This window comes from Perca flavescens, chromosome 8, assembly GCF_004354835.1.
Source record: "Perca flavescens isolate YP-PL-M2 chromosome 8, PFLA_1.0, whole genome shotgun sequence".
Taxonomy (NCBI): Eukaryota; Metazoa; Chordata; class Actinopteri; order Perciformes; family Percidae; genus Perca; species Perca flavescens.
Window position 1 is genome coordinate 21725006 of NC_041338.1, and position 22392 is coordinate 21747397.

Here is a 22392-nt window from a genome sequence, read left to right on the forward strand (position 1 = left end):
CAAGCCAGGCTGAGGAGGAGCGACTAGGTCGCGCCAGGCTGAACTAATTCAGATAGATGCGCGTCCACGGATTTCCTCAAAAGACCGCGAGGTCGAGCACAGATTTACTGATGCCAAAATGAAGAATACGCATTGTACATAGGCTACTTTATACAGAGTGAGCAGCAGCTTCTTGTGGAAGTATGATGACGTGAAACACATTATTTGAATAAAAAGAAAATAACACGGCCGCTGTACTGAAACAGCGAGAGAAAGCTTAGCAGACGATCGCAGACCGACTGAATGCGTAAGCAGCCTAAACATATACATTAACTGACCACTGCTCTGAATGGAAACCGTCATACTCCTACCATTCAATGATTAGGCTACTAATCATTTGCACAAATTAACAATTGTACGCTTTGCCTTAAAAGTAAGCAGAAGATAATTTTACTCAGGAAATTTACCATGAAGATCCATTTTCTATAACGCTAGAATATGAAGCGTAAATATCTCTTTCACTCTGTTCCTCCCTCTCTCTCACTAGCTAAAATATTAATTTCCTAAGTCATATTAACTTCCACTACTCGCTTTTAATGCAAAGTGTACAGGTGTTCGTTTTTGCAAATGACAAGTGACACATTGAATGGTTTCATTTAAGAGCAGTAGTTCATAAATGTATATTTTTAGACTATCATTTAGTCTGTCCGCTATTATCTGTCACGCTTTTTCTCGCGTTTTTTATTTTTTATAGAGGACGAGTTTCCTTCTCTACATATTATATGCCTTGCTCCCTGGTATATATGGACATAGAAAATAAAGACACTGAAGAAATTGAACTGTAAAATCTAGAAACTATAAAGATGATAAAGTGGTAAATTCCATGCACACTATAAACATGAATGGAACAGAGTATATTCATCAGTTATTTCCCCCCAGGCAAAATATAAGGTCAAAAACCATTAAGGTGTCCTCTCCCTGTTGTTACATAAACGTACAGTAGCCTACATCACTAGATAGTTACTGATCCAGTGAACTAAATCTATAATTTGGGAGGATTGTACAGATTGTACAATCCTCCCAAATTATAGTCCCAGTTTACTGGACAACACAAATTGTGTGCTAAGAATGCCAAATACAATGCACATGGAAGCAGAACAAACATGATCCTTATTGTTAAAGAATAAAAAAAGAAATGATACACTAAAATAATTTAAGGTGCATTGGGGAACTATAGAAATGTACAGCATTGTATGTATTGCCCTTAGTAACAGACTTCATTTAAAACTCATTTGAAATTTTATCAGCCTTTTCAACTGCCATAATATATTCATCAAACTTCTTACAACAATATGAACAGCAGTCTTCATACAGCAATATAACAGTAACAATGACAAATTTATAATTATAAAAAAAAATAATGGTCACAACTTTAAATAATAAGTACTTAAATGAACAGCAATATGCACCTGTTGTATTTTAATCCAGGCTGATAACAAAAGGGTAAAACCACTGCTGAGTGAACAGAAAAGGTTCCAGGATTAAATAAATCCTGGCTGTTAGCCTGGTCAAGACCAGGCTAGCTGCACAGAATAAATCTCCATGGTGATTTATGTGCCTCTGCTTTCGTGAAACCGAGTCAAGGCTAAATTCATCCAGGATAACCAGGAAATCCCGGCTTAATCCCTTATCTTGGTTTTGTGAAACAGGCCCCAGGACAACCAACGGGAAAGGACACGGATAATGTGTTGGTTTTTTTATACGTGGGCCTATTTATGAATAATTTGAAACATATTATGTCTGTGTATGTTTCTTGGAAGAGGCATTTGTCCACAATAAACAGTTTATTGTCATTAAAATATGTTCAGTGACCCAAAGTCGCCGACATCAAACGTCAGTTGTCAACAACGCGTCACCAACTGGGAAACTCGGGTATCAAAATCCAGCCCGCTGTCAGTACCCGATCCGTTCCAACTGCACAATCCGTTCTGCGCATGCGCAAGATGTTCGCGCATGCGCTGTGGTACGATGATTTACCCGATCTGTTCCCACACTAGCCTCCACCGGGAAGCTAATGTTAGTTTAGCTAATAGCTCATTCATGTTAGTTTAGCTAATAGCTAATTCGGGCGGACCGCTAGGTGATTATAGCAGTCTGCCGTTAGCTTCCACTGGGAAGCTAACGTTACTTTAGCTAACAGTTCATTTGGCTAACCGCTAGCTGATTGTAGCGGTCTGCCATCCGTCAGCCTCCACAGTTAAGCTAACGTTAGTTTAGCTAACAGCTAATTTGGCTAACCGCTAGCTGAGACAGCATGCAAACTTTTAAAAGACCCTCAAAATAAAACTTCAAAACAAACGTTAACATATATAACAGCTGTTACGTCAGTTCTGCTTTACTTGTGCTCATTTAAAATACAATCACTCAATACTTGTCTTTATTGTTACTGTAAAGTCTTAATTTTGCTGTAGCCTGCTTTTTTCCTAAGTTTGAGTGGATGGAATAACCAATATTTTGTGTTGCTTGTACGGAAGTGAACTTTGAATGTCTGTCACTTCCACCAATGTCATCTTCTCTCTGTACCCTAGTGACTCCCCTCATCCGCTCCATCTACATCTTCCGGTAAGGAAGATCACATTCTCCGAAACAGTGCTGATCCAGTTCAACTTTTCCCGGGGAGGCTGCGGGGTCATCCATTGTTTTGAAAGGTGTCACTTGACTGTCAGCTCTCCATCGCAGCATGACTTGCATGGCAGTCAATAAAAGAACCTCCTTAACCATTCCTGCTTAACTCACCTCCACTGGACCTTGCACATTTTTTTCCATCTCAACATCAAACATATTGAACGATACTCTAAAATGTATATAGAAATTGCTTACTTACTTTTCCTGGCACATTTAACATTAACTTGTACGTAATACATCCTCATACACTGGAGTATCTCATGAGTACAGATGCCCATCAATACGCTGTTGCAGGAGAGGTAAATGACACCAAGATATGGCAGTTGAAGAAAAACAAATGTAGAGTATGTGATAACAGGATATGCAAGTCATCAATTATCAACAGTGTTATTTTTGTGGTGGTTAAGTATAGATTGATCACACAAGTAAGGTTAACTAGCAAGTTGTTCGTTAAGGGCTGACGGCTGGTTAACATTATGGACAAAACCTATTTGTTCCTCGTATTCTCTTGTGTGTATCACGTATCCGTCTCCTGTAGCTGTTGTGGTTCATATGACGTAGGTCCCCTAGCTTTGACCAGACACAAAAATGGTGACAGCAAAGCAATGTGATGTCACGTGGTCCTTATAAATATGAATTTTGAATTGTTGATGTTATTTAATAAATGTCATGTTTTATATCTGTCATGCTTTTGTGTTTGTCAGTACATTTTTTCAGCTTTACATTTTTAGTAATGCATGGAATAAAAATAAATTAAAATGCTTATAATGATTTATCATTACAACTTAAAGTCCAATTGACTCAAGATCATAAACCATAGTATTTGAATGTGTTGAGGGATCTGACACCCGCTGTTCCTGTGTCAAGGTAAGTCTCCTAAAAGGTAAAATGAAGTATGACACGTATGTTTAATTTAGTTGCTTTATATAGAGCGCTGGTGGGTGTTTTTTGCATAAAGATATGAAAGTAGAGGAAATAATTTGCATATCTAGCCATCTTCAGGTCAATTGCTCTTACTAGAATTAAAATAAATGGTGATAGTGCCCTATGTTGCCATTATAATTTTAATTTAGTTTTTATTGAGATATAACTAATTCTTATTTAACTGACTGTATGCAAGACAGCTGTGGCTGTCTTAAATTGTCCCAAACTAGCTTTTTTCTAGTAATTAAATAAGATTTATAATAATATTTAGGTTTGATTGTTGCATGCCCTTTACAGAAACTATTAATCCTTTTTGTCAAGATTTTCAGAGTTGTCAGATTTTCTGGTAAGCTACTCTTTGGTTCCTAGTAGTTGAATTAAGAGTACAGTATTTTATGAAAATCTGCTTAGTCTTCATGTTAACCCCTCTCTTGGTTAAATATCACCATATCTGAAACCCTTTTAACAATAGACCCAGATAAAATGTACAATAAAAGGCAGACGTGATGCCATTAGGTTGTTAATGTGACAGCGTTTAGTCAGTTTTTAGTGTGACAGCGCTTATTAAATTTAAGCAGGTAATAATGAAAATAGCTCCTTACCACTTTTTATTACATTTTTGGGAGGATGATTTGGATTGATTAATTAAATAATGTATGAGCACCCAGTGCCTACTGATGTCTGGCAATACAAAAGTGACATACTACAAAGTTGTGCATTTTCTTGGGCTACTTAAACAAGCTGCAAAGGAGATCCGTGCTTGATTAGTGTTGCCTGACCTCCTTCTTTACTGATTGGGTGATTAGAGTTCAAATCTATTGGCTGTGACGTCACCAGGCGTTTATTAAACGCCTGGTGACGTCACACAGGTGGTGGCGTTTATTAACCGCCAGGTGGCGTCACAAAAGCCGTTCAAAACGCCGTGCGAATTGTGACCCTTTTGGCTTTCCATACACGTTAACATCCATGCGCCATATGAGCCAGGGAGACAAAACGTCAACGCAAACGTCATGTGTACGTCACGAAAGAAACCCGGAAATGATAGTCAGTAGTAGTACGTGGCCTTCTCATCTTGGATCATAGAAACTAAACAGCAGCTCCGGTTCGGTGCAAAAATGGTAGAATTACTCATCTTTATCTTGTTTATATAAGTACTAACCGTGATATACAATGATTTGAAGTTTATTTAATCAGCAAAATAATGCGTTTTCGGTGTGAAATTATGCTTTGTGCAGTAACGTATATGCAGACTAGCAGAGCAACGTTAGCTTCTCATGTAAAATCCACTGATTTAGCCGCTCTATTTAAACAAAATGAATACTTATTTCAACACTAATTAAACGCTATAGACGCGGTACATTGTGGTAGTAAGTTAAATTACAGTTTGGCGGTTATGGAGGTGATGTAGCTTGTCTAACCTGACTGTATCTAAACTCTTTGCTGTGGCTGCAGGAACTCGAGGCTATGACCAGATACACCAGCCCGGTGAACCCGGCTGTGTTCCCCCACCTTACTGTCGTCCTGCTGGCCATCGGCATGTTCTTCACTGCCTGGTTCTTCGTGTATCCTTTCCCTGCTTGTTCCACATAACACTATGTATGTGGGTAACATGACAGAAGGGGTCATAATAGCAACCTGCAGTGAAACCGTACAATATTACGTTAAGGATCATATTAGTGCTTTTACATGCTGTATCCCATCTTACTTCAAGCTAAGTTAGTAGCACAGGTTTGCCATTTCTCATGGAGCACAATAAGTAAAACCATACCATAGGTTTTTAGATATTTGTTCTTTCAACCCTCCAGGCACCCTATTTTTTTTATATTATTTTTTTGGTGCTTTTCCCTTTATTGACAGTGGATAGACCAGAACGGGGGAGAGAGATGGGGGATAACACACAGCAAAGGGCAGCGGGTCCTGGGTATCTTGCTCTGCCTTTGAGAAAATGAAAGCTCAGGTGGGCCGATCTGGAATCTTGCTCCTTATGAGGTCATAAGGAGCAAGGTTACCTCCCCTTTCTCTGCTTTGCCCGCCCAGAGAATTTGGCCAACCCATGAGAGAGAGAGACATCATGGCTTTCAAACGAGCAAAGTGGCAGTTGGTCAAGGCCACACCCCCACCCTCCACCTTGCCCCCCCTCTCCCCTCCTCACTAGCTACAGACACAGAAATGGCACATACTAATGGTGCGTTCTTTTTGTCGTGCATCACACGTAGTAAACGTGGTTTTAATTTTAAGCACTTTTGTCGTTGTTGTAACCAAATGAAGAAGAAGTACACATAGCACTGTATACTGCTACCTATGGGCATGTCGCTACAGTCGTATTATGAGTTAAATACCGCCTCATTAGTTATTTTGTAGCTTGTGCAGCTGAAATTGGGTAGAGACGCTCTGTTGCTATATGACAACAATGGCTTTAAGCCGAGTCTTGAGCAGAAAGCAGAGCAGTAGCCTAACGTTAATCAAAACGTAATTTTCATGTATCAAACTGTGAAATATATTTGTGTAATATGTCAATAACTGGGTGAATAGAATCCTAAATGTTACTAAAAATGTTACAAAAATCCATCTTTTCTCCGACTCGTAGTATTGTGTGACAAAAAGAATGCAACAATCCGCGGTTATCCATTTTTCGACATGGATGTGATTTCACACTCGAGCTATTAGTTGCGATTACAAGACAAACATAACCCACCATAAGGAAAGCTCATTGTGGGACTGGCTCTAGTGGCTGTAATTTTGCACCAAGGCTGAATTTCGGGAAAGTGATTTCAGATACAGTATTAGGGGACCACTAAGGTCTATATAAAAGCATCCAAAGAGCACCATGTCATGGGACTTTTAAATGATAAATCCGGTTATTTACAACTTAGGATCCATAGCTCAGCCAGTGATTTTAATTGATAACAATAATACAAACACTTACATAGTTAATTGCTGAGATAAATAAATAAGATGAGACAAGAAACTCAAACAGTCAGTTGCTCACACATAATGCACAAAAACAAACTCCCAGCCATACTTAGTTGGAAGAGAAAATGAAGGTGAATGATAAAGTTGTCCGTTTTAATATCCAAACATGGCACTTTACAGACTTACTTCCAGCTTCATCTTTGACCTATGGATCTTGGGGTTTCCACGCAGTTTCCGTGTACAATAGGAGAGTATTGCAGATATTTTGGGTGTTTTCACTCTCAGCTGTAGCTTCAGTTCAAATGGTAGCTAGGGCTGGGCAATATGGAGTAAATCCAATACCTTGATATTTTTGACCAAATACCACAACAATATTGTAGGGTTGACTATTTGTGCTTTCACAAAATATTTACACAATGAGATTTTTGATAAATAATCACCAGTAATGTGGATATAATGACTATGTGGGTAAAGGCAAATAGTAGTTTACAGTTAATAACAGTTACAACAGTCTGGTAAATTCAGAAAATTACATCACTTAACTGTATTGCAGCCTTTAGAACCAGGAAAAGACACTTATGTCATATCACGATATCTAAAATCTATGACGATATCTAGTCTCATACCACCAAACCAAAAGAAAATTTGAAATCCACAATTGGAAATAAGACAGATGAAATCTAAGTCTGTAATATTTTCAGATGCTGTAAAAAGTTTGTTTAACATTATTTATGATAATAAAACTGGTGAAGTGGACCATGTTTAAATTATACTCAGTTTTTGACAATTGTTCATTCATTTTTTTATCTCATTCAATTTATGTAAGTGTCATTAAAGAATACAGAATGACTGTACACTAATACTGTGATACACTAATGCTATTGTATTATTTATATTATAATAGGCTACACAGCAGGAGGCATTGGACATGTCCAAGAGCAAATTTAGCTGTTGATTGTATTTTCAGTGGGCTAGCCCTTAACTTCTCGTCAGCTACGAGGTGACATCAACAAAATACACCAGGGACGTCTACAAAGAGCTGCTGATCTCCCTCGTGGCTTCACTTTTCATGGGCTTCGGTGTGCTGTTCTTACTACTCTGGGTTGGCATCTATGTATGAAGGTACATTTAAAATATTATTAAGATCTAGTTTTACTTTTAATCACTGAAACAGTTTTTTAGTGGTTAACTTTGTTCCCTCTCCTTGTTTTCCTGCAGTTTGGGGTGACTGACTTAAAAGAATATCACACATTCCAGTGGAACGGAGGACATCACACACAACATGGGACTGGATTTAATTGGACTGCACTGACGACATTTTGGGATCATATGGACTCTGGTTTTCTTGTCACAAGTAAAGGGGATTTGTAAAACTTTTGGTGTCTTTCTTTGTTTATCCTGATATCTGCAACAATTACAATAATCCACAGATCTAATAGATTTGAACAATTGTATAAATGGTTGATTAACTGTTTTTTATTTAGATGAGACCTAAAGTTCATTGAACCTGTTGGATTCTTGAGATTAGAAGGTTATTTTGACACACTGAAGACTATGGTGTGTTTCACTAGTGGCGCCTAAAACCCCAATCCCTGATTAATCTTTGTGTTGAATATATCAGTCTGTTTCACCTTGTCTACAGGATAATACTGACTACCCTTGTGATGAAGGATGACACCGGGATTAGAGAAGGATTGTTTAATAAAAACAGCAAGAACACGATTCAAAAAGATCCCCCACTCAAAGAAAACAGGATTCACATGAACATTGGCTTATTAAAATGACACTAACCATGTAAACAGCACTAACATTACATAAGACAACACAAACCAACAGGTTTCCTCCTTTGCAGGGGAATAACAGAACTTTTCCAATGTGTTGCATTCTGTCTGCAACTCAAATTGATTTACAAAGGCCACGTAGATTAACAGACACAATCTTCCTAATTAATACAATACTGCTATGGTTGGTTTACCTGCCACTGTAATCCAATACAACCGTCTGCCTGCTTGGCTACAAAGAGCCAGTAAACACAAACTGGTTTGAGACTTTGCTTAATCCAGAGCTTCTTTTTTTAAATGGAAAAATAGTCCAAAATTCTGAGTTGTTGATGATGATGCCCGGTGTTAAGTCAGAAGGGGATTTCTTTGCAGAGCCTTTTAAGGTCTTTCTTAAAACTGTCTCTTCTTCATTGACGAGCTCTGGCAAAGGCTCCCCGCAACCACAGAGAGTCCTCATACAGCCTTGGGTCTCCCATATACTCTGCTGTTCGTTTGTATAAGTAGTAATACAACACTGCCGCTGTTAACAGAAAAAAGGACAGTTACTCAATGACTACAGAAAGTGATGGGTACAATTTATCTCTGAATTGATTAATCAATTACCTGTTCTCTGGAAAACAAAAAGAGCTTGAAGACCATCAGTCCAAACTAAATGGTTGGATTTAAGCCATCTAAGGTTCTAGAAAAAAGATAATTATCAGGAGTAGTTTGTATGGATCACAATTCTCCACACTTAACTCTGATATAGGATGACATTGGTTACATAAATATTTCACTTAGATGATAAAATTTAAGTTTTGATTTAGCGTTTGCTCAGTTGACGTGCAGATGTCTGTGTTGGTGTGACGAAGCTTACCAACACCCAGCAGTGGAAGCAGATGCTGAGCGTCAGGTAAAGACCAGACAATATCAGCAGAGCCCTGAACCTCTCCAGCAGCAGGGACAGCAGGCCAACCTGGAACACGTAGGTGTTGAACATCATCAGCAGAATGATGATCACGTTGAACAAGATGGCAATGTCCTGGATGCTGTAGACATAGATTTCACTGGTTGATATTTTTTGGAATATTGGTTTCTGATGGAGTGAGCACTGTGTGCCTTGAAATTACTTATTCATGCAGCAGTACTGACCATATCAGAGAAAAGGATATTTTGCAAGACTTGTACATTATTAGTTTTCTAAACAAAGGTCATATAGTAAAAATGAATGAATATAGACCCTGTATGGTTGCTGATGACATCTCACAAACATTAGCTCTGGTTATGACAAGGCTTCATTCACTGACCAGGGCATTTTGTAATGATACAGTAATGGGATATAAATGGTTGGTCTAAAATATATCAAAGACATCAAACCACAATGGTTTTTTTTTAAATAATTGACTGATGTTACATCAATAATCATATCAGCATGCAGTTCAGTGACTCACATGAAAAGCACTAGTTGAATGACAGGCGCTCCCCTCAGGAGTTCACTGAAGGAGTTGACGAAGAGGTCATAGGCCAACAGCGTCAGCTGGATCAGCAGCACCAGGGAGTAGTTACTAGTCTGGAGCATCTTCAGGGATGGATTCTGCAAACCACAAAGCTTCACAGTCTATTTGCCTCCTTGCTTCTGGCTGTTTTTCTTTATGCTTGCAATATGCAAGTACTTGATGGTGGTGACACAAGTCTATTTGGTCTAGATTCACCCCCTACTGTACATACTGGAGTACAAAAACATTGCACAGGTCTAGAAGCAGGCAGACAGTACTGACTTCATAAATTGTCCATTTCCTTTAAATCTTCTGTTGCTTTAGGTTTTCTTCACTGCAGTGTGTCCTTCTGTTCATGTTGTCCTTTAGGAGAAAAGTATCTTGGTGAAGATTGCAGGCAGTTCAAAATATCAGATTAAGATATTTTCATATTCTGCATGTGGACATCTTTGATGTGGAAAGTCTGCTCGTCTGCTGCATTTCCTGCTAGGAAGAACAGAAAAGCTGTGAAACAACAGAGACGTTGTCGTACGGTTGGAAGAAAAAGCATTGTGATGTTTTTTTTTCTCCTCCGAAGCATATTCACAACTAATTTGCCCTGCATCCATCTCCAATGCGGAGGATGGTTGTGTATCTTGTCGTCTATCGCAGATTTAGCAGTAAACCTAATGGAAAGGTCAAAACTGGGATTACAGATTAATCCAGACCCCACTGTCTCTTGTTCTGGTAACACACTCCTTTTTACGCATCTAATCTACTTTAGGTCATTTGGTCCTGGCTTTAGATAGCTAATCCTGGGGACAGATAATAGAGTAAGCCTACAACTAACTGTTTCACAATCTCATTTCCACAACAAATCACTCTGTTGGCAGTGGCACAGCTCGGATTTTCACTTCGAGGAACTCCCTCCAGTCACGATTGCTACAACCATCACATAACAGTGTTGTAACGTTATAAATCGGCTTTACAAATACCATATAACACCCACTTACCAAAAAAACGTGTAACGAATAAAAATACGTCACCCGGAGCCAAGAAGAACTCCTAAATTGCTCATATTCTACTTTTATCGGCAAACAATGCTACCCACTTGGAGCCGTTTGTAGTTTGTAGCCTCCACTGCTGCTTTTCAGCATGTATTTCCGTAAATTCCATGGTAACGCTCCTTCTTACCGTAATAACAGATTTATAGGTTCTAGGAATATTCCTCAAAACTATAGAGATTACGGTATATTTCTTCGTTGTATTGATTGTAGTGGCCCTGTTATTTCCTAAATGTTACTGAAATTAGCTGCTGTCGGGAAGTGAAAACAATTAATGGACATTTAGGAAGGAAAGTGTGTGGCTTCTTTCGCGGGCTAGCTACATCAAACATTACGGTAAACTTCCACCATACTTGGTGCTCGGTGCTCACTGCCACCCAGCGGCTAACGTCAGTAGCTACGTGACTGAAGTACGTTACTCTGTGAGCTGACTCCTGTGGTTGTGGACACCTGCGTCAGGTGTGTACACTCACACTGTAGGTGAGTAGTCAAAGTTTCTACAACTTCGCAGAATTGATATAACAATACAGTAATGTAGGTTGTTTACAGATATTAAGCGTTTATGTTCATGCTCCCCACTATGGCGCATTAACAACGGACTAACTGCTGTGTGGGGTTCTTTTCTTCTTTAATAATAAATGTTAAACAAGGCTCCAACAGTGGTCGAATGTAACGTTAAGCCATTTTATTCACTGTCGGTTTCCGAGCTGAGTTTCAATCTAGCTAAGCTGCATTTCACATACTGTCATTTAACTTAAGTTACTGTTTTATCATCAGAGCTGTCACAGTTTTTTCAAGCAGCATATGTTCTCATGGTTAGACGGTCTTATGTTGATACATAAAGTGTAGGACTTTTTTAAGTTTGAGTGACAGTTTTGTAGTCTATATCATGTTGTACACTTTGTAAATTGACTTTCCCTGATCCTTGCTTCACACACAGACCTTGCTAAGTAGTGTGTGTTGCGTTAGCTAGGTGTGTAAGAGTTTATTTGACCTTTGGCGTGGCTGTTGGCTAACTGGCATTCACAATTGCTTAACATAATGTTTACATAGTTTCTTATCTGCTATCCCAGTATCTATCTATCTATCTATCTATCTTCTATTATAAGGACGTTTTGATCTTTATAGATAATCAGAAAGAAGCTTTCTAGCTATTATCAGTGCATGTTTTTTAGGTATTGGTTTCATGATCATAGATTGCACGACAGGAGAGATAGGAAGGAGAGGTCATATTTAATTTAACACTGACACAGAATTCGACATCCAGAAATATTTTTGTTTCTAATTCTATTTAAATTAAACTATTTGGTTTAATTACTTCCTTAATTCATTCCTTCCTGTCTAATAGAAATGTTATCTAACCTGAAGACTGATTTATGTGTGATGTTTGTTGTATCCGTCATAAATCACTGCTTTATGAATGTTCATGATATTGAGGCATATTTTCCCAGTAGTAAAATGTGTTTGCAATTGTGGTATTTCTGAAAATGCAAACAACTGCAAATGTTTTATTTGCATCTCCTCTCCCCTGGCTATCCGCCCTGCCCCACAGAAACTCTTCTCACATGACACCATCCTGTTTTTTACCCTGGAAACATCCTGGTGCAAAGTCATGGGCGCTACTAGCAGTGGCAGCGTCAAATCTATTTAAGTTTCCCTCATCTTAATAACACCTGATCACAGCAGCTGTAGATAATGTGTACAGTCACAGCTTAGTTTGTTCTGCACCTCATGTTTGACAAGGGAGGACCTGTAGGGCCAGCTTATCATAATATCTTGCAGCACTAAGAGAGAAGATCCAAAGTGTCTTTTAATTCATTCTGGTTCATCAAGAAAATAAAGGCAAATGTCTCTGATTATGATTCCGACTGGTAGTACACTGATAAAAACTGAGACATCTCATTAGGGCTGTAACTAATAATGATCTTTAATTATTGAGTAACCTGCCTATCATTCTTTCCAATAGTTTAGTCTATGACATGTCAAAAATAGGGATAAACATGCCCGTCACAACCTCCTACTGTAGAGTCCACAGAGACGTCTTTAAATATCTTCTTTTTGTTTGACCAAAAGTCAAAAATTCAAAGATATTGAGTTTACAATGATACAGTAGGCTATATGAAATAGAAAAGCAGGGCATCCATTCATTTGAGATGCCGGAACCAGAGAATGGTTGGCATGTTTTTATGGTTTAAAAACACTGAATTGATTATCAAAATAATTGCAGATTATTTGTCATGTTTCACGTTTCAGCTCTACTTCTCATGACTGCCAGACAAGTAAAGTGAAGCATTTAATACCAAATGACATACTGAGAGGTCAACAAGTATATAAGATATAATGAAACACACAGCAACTCCCCACCCATACTTGCTGGCCTCTCTGCAGTAATGTCTAAGTGGCTGAATGATGGCGAAGTGCTGGTGGGTCAAGGCAGTGGTGAGGCAGTACCAGTGAGCCCCAGATTGCGGGCCTACCAGCTGGGAGCCCAAGGCCAGGATGGGGCACACGTAGTCCACTGGCTTCACCCAGAGCCAGAGAGGCAGTGCCAGGAAGCCCACTGGCAGAGACCATGGGCAAGGCCAAGGAGCTGTTTGTGCTGTGTGACAAAGAGGGGAAAGGGTTCATCACAAAGCGGGATATGCAGGTGAGCAGCCTATGTGGTAGAATTACAAAATTTAGGCAGATTGTGGAGTCTTGAACTTTCTATCTTCATCTGTTCAGAGGCTAGAAGTGGAGTTGCCGCTGTCTCCTGAACAGCTGGAGACGGTGTTTGAGAGTCTGGACCGGGAGAGCAATGGATTCCTTACTCCTGCTGAGTTCAACACAGGACTTGGTAAGTTTAGTGTTTTGAGTGATCTGATACCACTATTCACTATGTTGTCTATGGGGAAAGCTGCAGTTCATTCATAAATGTCTGTCACTCACTTTAACCCTTGTGTTGTCTTCCCGTCAACCATGAAAAAAACGTTTTTATTTTTTTTTTAATTTTTTTTTTACTTTTTGATAATTTTTTATCATCACGTTTTTTTTTTTAAATCTTTTTTTTTTGTTGCTTTTTTCTAATATTTTGTAATTTTTTACAGTTCCGGTGCTTATTTTTGACGTCCCATATTTTCTGTTATCATTTTCTTTTTTTTTTTTAAGCGGGTCAAATTTGACCCGAGGATAACATGAGGGGTAAACCAAATCCTCTGTGCCTCTTTCTGCCTGGGGTGCAGGTGAGTTTGTGGGGCTGGAGGACACGATTGAGATGAGTCAAGACGAAGCAGAAGAGGATCCGGACCATGTGGACTGGTCCCAGGAACCACCCGTACTTAGATTTGTAAACATACTGATGGAGCTGGGAGCTGACCAACTCTTCAAAGAGTAAGATCACTGTCATAGATTCATTGCCAGTGAATCCCAAGAAGGACTTCTACAGTAGCAACAATATAGTACCATCTACACTGAGTTTATTAGGTACACCTAGCTAAAATGAATGCAGTCTAATACAGAGATGTTTCTGTTATTTAGCATACCTTCATTGTCATATATGGGGTGGACAAAAAAGTAGAAACACCTGTCAGAAGAATGCGATATAATTCAAACTGCAGCCTCCAAAGTTACCATAAAGTTGAATGAAAACTTTGTATATACAATATCTTATTGTATTATTTATTTATATATATATATATATATATATATATATATTTATCTTTATTCTTCTCTGTTAAACAAAAACATTTTAAAAATGAGTTTCTTGAGCAAAACAATGCTAATCTTTGAGCTGGATAACTTTTACAGGAATCAAAGGATCGAGATGCTTGATGCACAGATACTGTACATATACAGTCTGTCATTAAAACCCAGCATCTTTTGTGATGTAAGTGAGTGATGTTGTGTTGTTAAGGTTAGATATCATCAGGTGCTTTAACAGTTGTGTATTGTGTGTCAGTCAGCAGGAGCTCTCTTCCCTGTGGTGTGAACTCCAGAGAGACAGACCAGAGCTGCTGAGCATCCTGGACGGCGTCCTGATCCACGCAGTGTCCCGTTTACAGGACTCCATCAGAGAGAGAGATAGTCTGGAACAAGCTCTACGCAGGTCCCAGCCTCCTTCCACTGTCCTCTGCACATGAAACAACTCATTGTGCCCTATTTAAGTGTGAGTATTAAGATTGTGTTGAGTTTTCTAAAATCATTCAACTGCAATTTCTTTCTGTTGTAGACGGGAGAGTGAACATGATCAGGTTGTTCGGTCCATATATGAAGAAATGGAAAACCAAATCAGAGAGGAGAGAGAGAAACACCTGTCTCAGGTACAGACGTGTGCTGTTTAGTCCAGCCTTTGTGCCATTTAATTAACAAAAGTGATCCTCATAATAGCATTGAATGAATTTATTGTAAAATCAAGGACAGTATTGGACAGAAGCAGAGAGCGCAACAACTTGAGGAGGAGCTGAAGATGCAGGAGCAAGAGTTGGAGAATACACTGACCCAACAGAAAAAGGTAGGCGTCCAAATAGTACTAATGTTATTTCCAAAGAGTTTTAGTCTAATGAGTGAATCAACAGGACCTGTCTTTGTCCTAAGCTGGAGATCAGAATCCGGCAGCTGAGCTGTGAACAGGCAAACATTAAGGAGCAGAACCAGCAGCTGCGGAGCCTCAACACCCAGTTACAGGAGCAGGTGGAGAGCAGCAGAGAGCAGCTGCAGGCCGCTCTGGGTCAGCTCAGCCTGCTGCAGCTCAGCACTGCCCAAGAACAAGTGGCCAGACAGAGGTGAGTGGCTTACAGCACGAGAAGCTGCATGAAGGTCCCGATTATAAGATCAGAAATGCATGTCATCAATACACTGTCTCTCCTTGTGGTATGGCTGAAAATATTTTTGTTATTATAAATAATAATAATGCTGATCATTTTTATTTCAATAGCACGTCACGAAACAGAAAGAAAACGCTTGACTGCTTTGCTATAAAGAAAAACCAAAACATAATAAACACATGGGAGTCATCTGATCTCTTTCCAATGCCAGTCAAACTATCTGCAGGGGCGCCTGGGTAGCTCACCTGGTAGGGTGCCATCAGGTTCGGTTCCGACCTGCAGCCCTTTGCTGCATGTGTTTCCCCCTCTCTCTCCCCTTTCAAGTCTAAGCTGTCCTGTCAACAATAAAGGCCTAAAAATGGCACAAAAAAAAGCTATCCGCAGGCTGTTAAAAGTTTTTTATTTTTTTTATTTTGTATCCATAGCCAATGTGAGTTTAAATTAAAAAGATGCAGAACTTTTCCATGTCAGTCAAGGTTAAAACGAAATGAAACAAACAACAATAAGAAAGGACTTGTTTTCTCAGTCCCTGGCAGCTGATCTGATAATATTTGCAAGAATACCAGAAGTTTATTTAAGGAGAAGGCTGGCATGATTATGTATTTTTCAACAAATCCCACGAAAAGACCAAACCAACAATGTGTTAGTCTCCCAATATCTTCCGACTTCACTACCCTGTCTGTGGCAAGGCGCATTTATCCCTACTGAGGACATAAATATTTCAAGACTGCTCACAAATATATAGTTATTAAAAAGGTAGGATAAACTAAAAGAGCTGAGTACTATCATTTTTGCAAAAAACACTTAAACAGAAATAAAATTTAGTTGGGAACTTTTTTTTTGTCGTGGATTAGCTCACCTGGTTGAGCAAGCGCCCCATTTACATTTATTTTTGAACTTATTTTAAATAACTCGAAAAGTATTTGCTCATTTACCTTGGCCCTTTGCTGCATGTCATTCCCTCTCTCTTCCCCTTTTCTGTCTATCTTCTGTCTATCTATCTATTTATCTATAAATTGCAGGAACGTCTGTCTGTCTGTCTGCCCGCCTGTCTCTGTGTTATGTGCATATCTCTCGAACCATTAGTCCGATGGATTTCAAACTTGACAGGTGTCTTGCCACGGGCACGTGTAAGTGCAGTGCCAAGTGTGACGATGTTTGTAGAGTAGAAATGCAAAAGATATCATTAAATATATATATCTGTAAAAGAAGCACACATTGGCTTTTGCCCTAGCCGCTGGCCACTTCCCCTCTCGCACTTCACACTGACTGAGCAGAGCGCAGGACCAGAAACCGAGAGGGTCGAAGAAAGCAGTGGAGCTTTAGGAGCTAAAATGTGAAATACACCTCATCGCGACTGTTTTGTGGAATAAGGTTGGCGAAAAAAAGGCGCTTCAGATTATTCCTTCACAGCCCTGTGCAATGCGAGAAAAAATCTCAGAGCTGAACCGGGCAGACAGCACTTTTCATCAGACTCACCCCGGGTTAATTAAGTCTACTGCTAACTAATAACATTACCGTCGCCAAAATTCCCCCGCGAATCAAATCCATACTTCACCGTTAACTGTCAAGCCACTAAACCTGTATGGAAATTAACACCTCTGCTGAAATGTTTTTATTCGTTAACGATCATACAACACGAGACAACACCGTCTCTCTCTCTCTCTCTCTCTCTCTCTCTCTCTCTCTCTCTCTCTCTGTGCGCACACACAGTCGGGTTCTGGTGGTTGATTAACGCAGATATGTGCTGATTAGCTGTCATAACGGGCCACGTGGGTAGCACACTGCCATGAGTCCATGAGGCTAATGTCTGCTTACGACACATTTTCTTTTTTTAAAGATTATTTTTTGGGCTTTTACGCCATTATTCGACAGGACAGCTAGGTGAGAAAGGGAAGAGAGAGGGGGAAGACATGCAGGAAATCGTCACAGGTCGGATTCAAACCCTGGACCACTGCATCGAGGCATAAACCTCTAATCATATGTCCGCCTGCTCTACCCACTGAGTCAACCCGGCCACATTACTCCACATTTTCATTGTGATATTTTGTGGTTACATTCTGAATCTGCAATGTTCTCAGTCACATAAATCAATAAGTTAGTAGTAGGGTATACAGTGGAGTTGCATATTAAGTGGTTCGGGGTCCTTCTGTAAGTAATTCTGGGGTACAATTTGGTTTTCATGAATTCTACAAGCAGCATACCACAGGCCAAGCAATAGGCAGTACTTAATGTTGTCTTCGGGTCAAACTGACCCGTTTTCAATTTTTGTTTTATATCAGAAAATATGGGATGTAAAAATAAGTGCTGAAAATGTGTAGAAGACAAATTTAACAGAACAAAACGTTGGCAAAAGCAGAAAAAAAGCCGTCAAAAATGTTGAAAAAAAATATTTTTCAAGGTTGATGACAACACAAGGGTTAAAAGGATCAATTAATTGTTGGTTTGGGGCTTTTCCTGGGGTTTGTTAACAATACAGATATATAACAATCTTTACCTATGTGTTTGCTTCACTGTAGAAACGTGATGAAGGTGTCAAGGAACATGCAGAAAGAGAAGGATAGTCTCTTGAAACAACTGGAGCTATTGAGGTAGGTCCACACAGCTGCTGTCTGCTGTTTCAATCACATTTCACCACTCTAAACATCCGCCAGTGTGATGCTGCTTCTAAGTGATTTTCTCTCTTTGTGTCAGGGATATGAACAAAAGGCTGCGAGATGAGAAAGATGCCCAACAGTCTCAGAAGAGGGTTAGTCACAGACGCTCTGTCCTTCCTCCTCTGCCATTAACTTATTACCTCAGTGAAGACCTTTGTACCCCGTGGACTCAGCAGATTTATCCAACCTAAACTAAGTCTTGAAATGGCTTAATGCTTTATTCCATCCTCTGGACGATAATATTTATATGGGCAGCTGTTATTGTTTGGTTATTGATTGAACATGTGTTCATTGACCCCATTTGGAATTTTTGCAAGGTCAGCCATTTTTTTCCCCCCTCTTGTTGATGTGGTCAGTGAAGTGAAGGATTTTGTTGAAAAGACAAAATTTATTCTATCTGTGCCAGTTTGAAGGAAAGAGTGTATATGTTCATTAATAATGCTGTATATTGCACTAGCAGGGGTCCTTTATCCCATCTACGTTCTTAAATTTATGACATTTTGCCAAAGCTGTTAACTGTAGCTTGTTGTTTTTTTATTTGAATTTCCAACAATCTCTCATTATCCAAGTTTCTGAACAAATAATTCACAAAGAATACAACATATTCATCTTGACAATAACACAATGAACATGAGTGACATTTCTTGTACTTTTGTATTGCCATTTAATTTATAATCAAGTGTATTTACTGATAAATGATGATGTTAAACTTCTTTGCAGCAGAATAAATATCACAATTGGACTGAATACTTGCTTTTTAAACATATTTAATCTGCCTGTGTGTGAAGCAGAATTATTATTTCTACAGAGAACACATTGTTACTAAATGTTCCTTGGAAACCTACAATAGCATGTTGATGTATACTGTAAAAAACATAAAAATCTCTTCTGCCTCACTTTCCACAAAAAACTTTTAGAATCCAAATGTCACAAAGCCTTTGCAGAAGAAAGGGTCAATCATAGGTAACTACTTACTGCAGGACAAGCCATTGAAAAGGTTTGTATGACTAACCACATCTGACATCACATTTATCCTCTGTGCAGTAATGTGAGGCAGATTGCCCGGGGAAGCAACTAATTGTGTGTATTCATTGATTCTGAAGACAGCTGAGCTCATCCAATGAGTTGGAGCAGGACAAAGACACAGAGGTGACAAATTCATCCAAGAGACACCAACCGTCATGTAGAGTCAGGTGTGAAAATGTTGAACAAGTGCAAACCCAGGTAGGGAACATATTAAACCTACAAATACATTAATTATATAACCGTTATATAATAACTGGAGACCTTTTAATGAGATGATATGCTGAGGCTTTTGTACTTGCACAGCAATGATGAAGACCAGATTAAATGTGCATCCTCTTAAACGCAAAGCAGAAATGACATTGATATCACAATGTTAAGTGTGGTCCCTTTACCTGAATTTTAGAGCACAGTTGTCAGTCCTCAGCGAGTGTTCAAGGTGGTATTCCTGGGTAACACAGGGGTGGGTAAGAGCTCCTTCATCCAGCACTACTGCACAGGACATTTCTACAGTAAAATGAGCACTACAGTGGGTAAGCTTTTCTTTAATTATCACTCTTTCACAGCAATGCTTAAATGATTAAAAGTGTATATATAAGTAAAGTATTCTTATTCTTTATTTTATAAAGGACAACACACATTAATTAACAGTTCTGTAACTGTGCCAGTGTTAGCCAGACGGCTAATTTTCAACTGTAGTCTTTTGGCCAGATGATTTTAGACCAGAGCAACAGCAAACAGCAAGACTTTAATACAGGTTAAACTATACAGACAATAGTCAACAAGACACCATACAGACAGCTAGAGCAACACATGAGCTTTCTCAATAAGCCATGCAGAGCTACAGGAAGCAGCAAGACATTAGCACAGTTACATCAACAGTATCCCCATTCAGCATAAGAAGCCATGCAAGCATCAAAACACAGCCAAGCAACACAGACCCGAGCCATCTTCTTGCACCGTTCAACCATGCAAAGCAGTAACAAGCAGTAATAAAAAGATGAAATAGGTTACATCACTCATGAGGGAGGCGTTAATACAGCACAGGTTAATAGTATGCACGCTGAGTCTCTGTTGCTTCTAGGTATAGATTTCCAGATGAAGACTTTAACCCTGGGCTCCACCACCATCACCCTGCAGCTTTGGGACACTGCAGGACAGGAGAGGTCAGATGTAAAACACGTTTACCAGCCATGTGCTTTTTCTGTAGCCTTAGATATTTGACATTATACAATTTGAGCTGTGGCATCTTTTTTTTTTTGCTACCTAATAATAACTCAGTTTAGCTTTTTGTGGGTGTTATTTATTTATTTTTTTCTTCCTTTCATTGTTCAGGTTTCGCAGCATCACTGAGCAGTACTACCGGAAAGCTGACGGTATCCTTGCCATGTATGACATAACTCAATCCTCCTCTTTCGCCGCTGTGAGAGGGTGGATTGACTCTGTGAAGGTGAGCAGGTGGAGATGTCATGGATTGAAAACATGCAAAACAGTTTGCCCCAATTTGAATACACATGCAGGCGATTGTCGTCAGGAATCTCTGTAGACATTAATGCCATGATAAATCTCAAATTCGATTTTTGTTGTTTTTGTTTGACGTCTGTGTGGATAATGTAGAATATTTCCTTACCTTATGTGTTTTTGATTCAGTTTTCAACACTAATAAAAGTGTCTTTAAATGTCAGGAGAAGATGTGTGAAGGTGCGGTACTGATGCTGCTGGCGAACAAGCTGGACTTGGCAGACAGTCACAGCAGAGAAGTGACAACAGGCGAGGGGCAGAGACTAGCAGAGGTCAGGCACACTCAAATATTTCCGCAGTGATTTACTCACACTGCTAAGGACGGATCATTGTCTTTGAAAGAAATGTATTAAAATGTTGTTGTTTTTTACTTCCTGGTTTTTACAGCAGCACCAAGCTTTGTTTTATGAGTGCAGTGCCAAAACTGGATGTAACATGGAGGAGCTGATGACTTGTCTGGCTGGGTAAGGCATCTTATTTCTATCTTTGTATCTGCTGTGTTGGCATTTTGTTTGTACACTTAATTGTCACTATATCAAAATACATTGTAACATGTATTGTCAAAATACACTTAGTTACCAGTTTATTAGGTATGCAGTCTCATACAGCAGCCATGCAAAACAAATCCTACCTTAATATTGGAGAGGTGTTGATTCAACTTTATAGTCAGTTTTGGGGCTGTCGTTTGTGGTGCATTTGAATTGTATTGCGTTATACCAAGAGGTGTGTCTAATAAGGCTGGTAATTATTGAATAATCTGCCATTTTTTATTAATCAATGAATTGTTTAGTTCTAACAATTAATTGTTAGATGTAATTGTTGGCATAAAATACAACTTCCCAGAGGCTCAGGTGAAAACCGGAAAGATATTCAGTTTACAATGATAAAAAACATAGAAAAGTAGCAAATCATTACAATTGAGAAGCTGGAATTGGAAAATATTTATTGGCGATTAATTCATGTCAGTTATCAATTAATCAACTAATTGTTTCAGCACTATTTAGTCTACTGTCATGGATGTAAAAGGGATGCACCTCATAAACTGCCATCTGAGTGTAGTTCATCTCATATCATTTTTGTCATAAATCTGAGATGAAGCCAGGCAGCAGGATCAGCAGTGTAAACTACAAACTCATTTTTATTCTCAAATGTTGTGGTTTCTGCTGCACAATGATTCAATCATTTTTCTTCATTTTAGGATGTTACTCTCCAAGCATGATCAACAATGTGAAGAAGATGCACTTTTACTGACTGAGGTAAAAGCTAAAAGAGGTTGCTGTACGTAAACAGAGGATGAAAGGCTTTTGAAAAACTTTTAACTAAAAACTCCCAGGCCCAAGTCCTGAGGTCACCTAAATCATTTCAAGACACAGACAGCGACATTTTTCTGCAAAACAAGTTTACTGGTGAACAGTATTCTGTAATGTTGGTTTATAACCCATCTAATAAAATATAGTTTTGATGACTCCTTTGTTGTCATAGTCTTTTTGAAATCCTTTGAACAACATCTTAAAGGCTGCACAATTGTTTTAGAGTTCATATGCGTGAGAAACCAGCTGGGGGCAGCCATGTACTCTATACAGCTTGTG

General features: G+C 39.0%; 3 protein-coding genes across 8 annotated transcripts; 2 read left to right on the top strand and 1 right to left on the bottom strand.

The window, feature by feature from the left end:
• Window positions 1-4593: 4593 nt before the first annotated feature.
• tmem258 (transmembrane protein 258) lies at window positions 4594-7876 on the top strand. The gene is made up of 4 exons (XM_028585512.1): window positions 4594-4706; window positions 5041-5150; window positions 7495-7623; window positions 7720-7876. Exons 1-3 carry the CDS (start codon window positions 4704-4706, stop codon window positions 7619-7621), a joined length of 240 nt encoding a protein of 79 aa, XP_028441313.1. The 5' UTR covers window positions 4594-4703; the 3' UTR covers window positions 7622-7623; window positions 7720-7876.
• Window positions 7877-8154: 278 nt separating this feature from the next.
• tmem138 (transmembrane protein 138) lies at window positions 8155-10921 on the bottom strand. Of its 4 annotated transcripts, XM_028585510.1 has the most exons (6): window positions 10750-10919; window positions 10040-10120; window positions 9713-9855; window positions 9139-9310; window positions 8886-8961; window positions 8155-8802 (listed from the first exon to the last, which is right to left on the bottom strand). In XM_028585510.1, the coding sequence occupies exons 3-6, from the start codon at window positions 9838-9840 to the stop codon at window positions 8690-8692; spliced, it is 489 nt and encodes a 162-aa protein (XP_028441311.1). In that variant the 5' UTR covers window positions 9841-9855; window positions 10040-10120; window positions 10750-10919; the 3' UTR covers window positions 8155-8689. The 4 variants fall into 4 exon arrangements, with proteins under 4 accessions (XP_028441311.1, XP_028441312.1, XP_028441310.1 ...); XM_028585511.1 differs by having other exon boundaries at window positions 9713-10240; window positions 10848-10921; XM_028585509.1 differs by having other exon boundaries at window positions 9713-10240.
• Window positions 10922-10972: 51 nt separating this feature from the next.
• cracr2b (calcium release activated channel regulator 2B) lies at window positions 10973-22178 on the top strand. Of its 3 annotated transcripts, XM_028585516.1 has the most exons (19): window positions 10973-11280; window positions 13054-13264; window positions 13309-13447; window positions 13525-13636; window positions 14022-14169; window positions 14738-14884; window positions 15008-15098; window positions 15194-15289; window positions 15373-15560; window positions 18122-18193; window positions 18297-18351; window positions 19177-19256; window positions 19363-19483; window positions 19689-19815; window positions 20367-20448; window positions 20618-20732; window positions 20968-21075; window positions 21191-21267; window positions 22002-22178. In XM_028585516.1, the coding sequence occupies exons 2-19, from the start codon at window positions 13191-13193 to the stop codon at window positions 22087-22089; spliced, it is 1920 nt and encodes a 639-aa protein (XP_028441317.1). In that variant the 5' UTR covers window positions 10973-11280; window positions 13054-13190; the 3' UTR covers window positions 22090-22178. The 3 variants fall into 3 exon arrangements, with proteins under 3 accessions (XP_028441317.1, XP_028441316.1, XP_028441315.1); XM_028585515.1 differs by having other exon boundaries at window positions 10974-11280; window positions 13189-13447; XM_028585514.1 differs by having other exon boundaries at window positions 10974-11276; window positions 13054-13447.
• Window positions 22179-22392: the final 214 nt, after the last annotated feature.

Excerpts from the sequence above, each read along its gene's own strand:
- tmem258 (XM_028585512.1), top strand. Across the intron at positions 5,151-7,494 it reads TTCACTGCCTGGTTCTTCGT|CTACGAGGTGACATCAACAA; the intron begins GTATCCTTTCCC and ends ACTTCTCGTCAG.
- cracr2b (XM_028585516.1), top strand. The coding sequence starts at position 13,191 with ATGTCTAAGTGGCTGAATGATGGCGAAGTGCTGGTGGGTCAAGGCAGT. Across the intron at positions 13,637-14,021 it reads TGAGTTCAACACAGGACTTG|GTGAGTTTGTGGGGCTGGAG; the intron begins GTAAGTTTAGTG and ends CCTGGGGTGCAG. Across the intron at positions 18,194-18,296 it reads AAACAACTGGAGCTATTGAG|GGATATGAACAAAAGGCTGC; the intron begins GTAGGTCCACAC and ends TCTTTGTGTCAG.
- tmem138 (XM_028585511.1), bottom strand. The coding sequence starts at position 9,840 with ATGCTCCAGACTAGTAACTACTCCCTGGTGCTGCTGATCCAGCTGACG. Across the intron at positions 9,311-9,712 it reads ATTCAACTAGTGCTTTTCAT|CATCCAGGACATTGCCATCT; the intron begins GTGAGTCACTGA and ends CTATGTCTACAG. Across the intron at positions 8,962-9,138 it reads GCTTCCACTGCTGGGTGTTG|AACCTTAGATGGCTTAAATC; the intron begins GTAAGCTTCGTC and ends TCTTTTTTCTAG.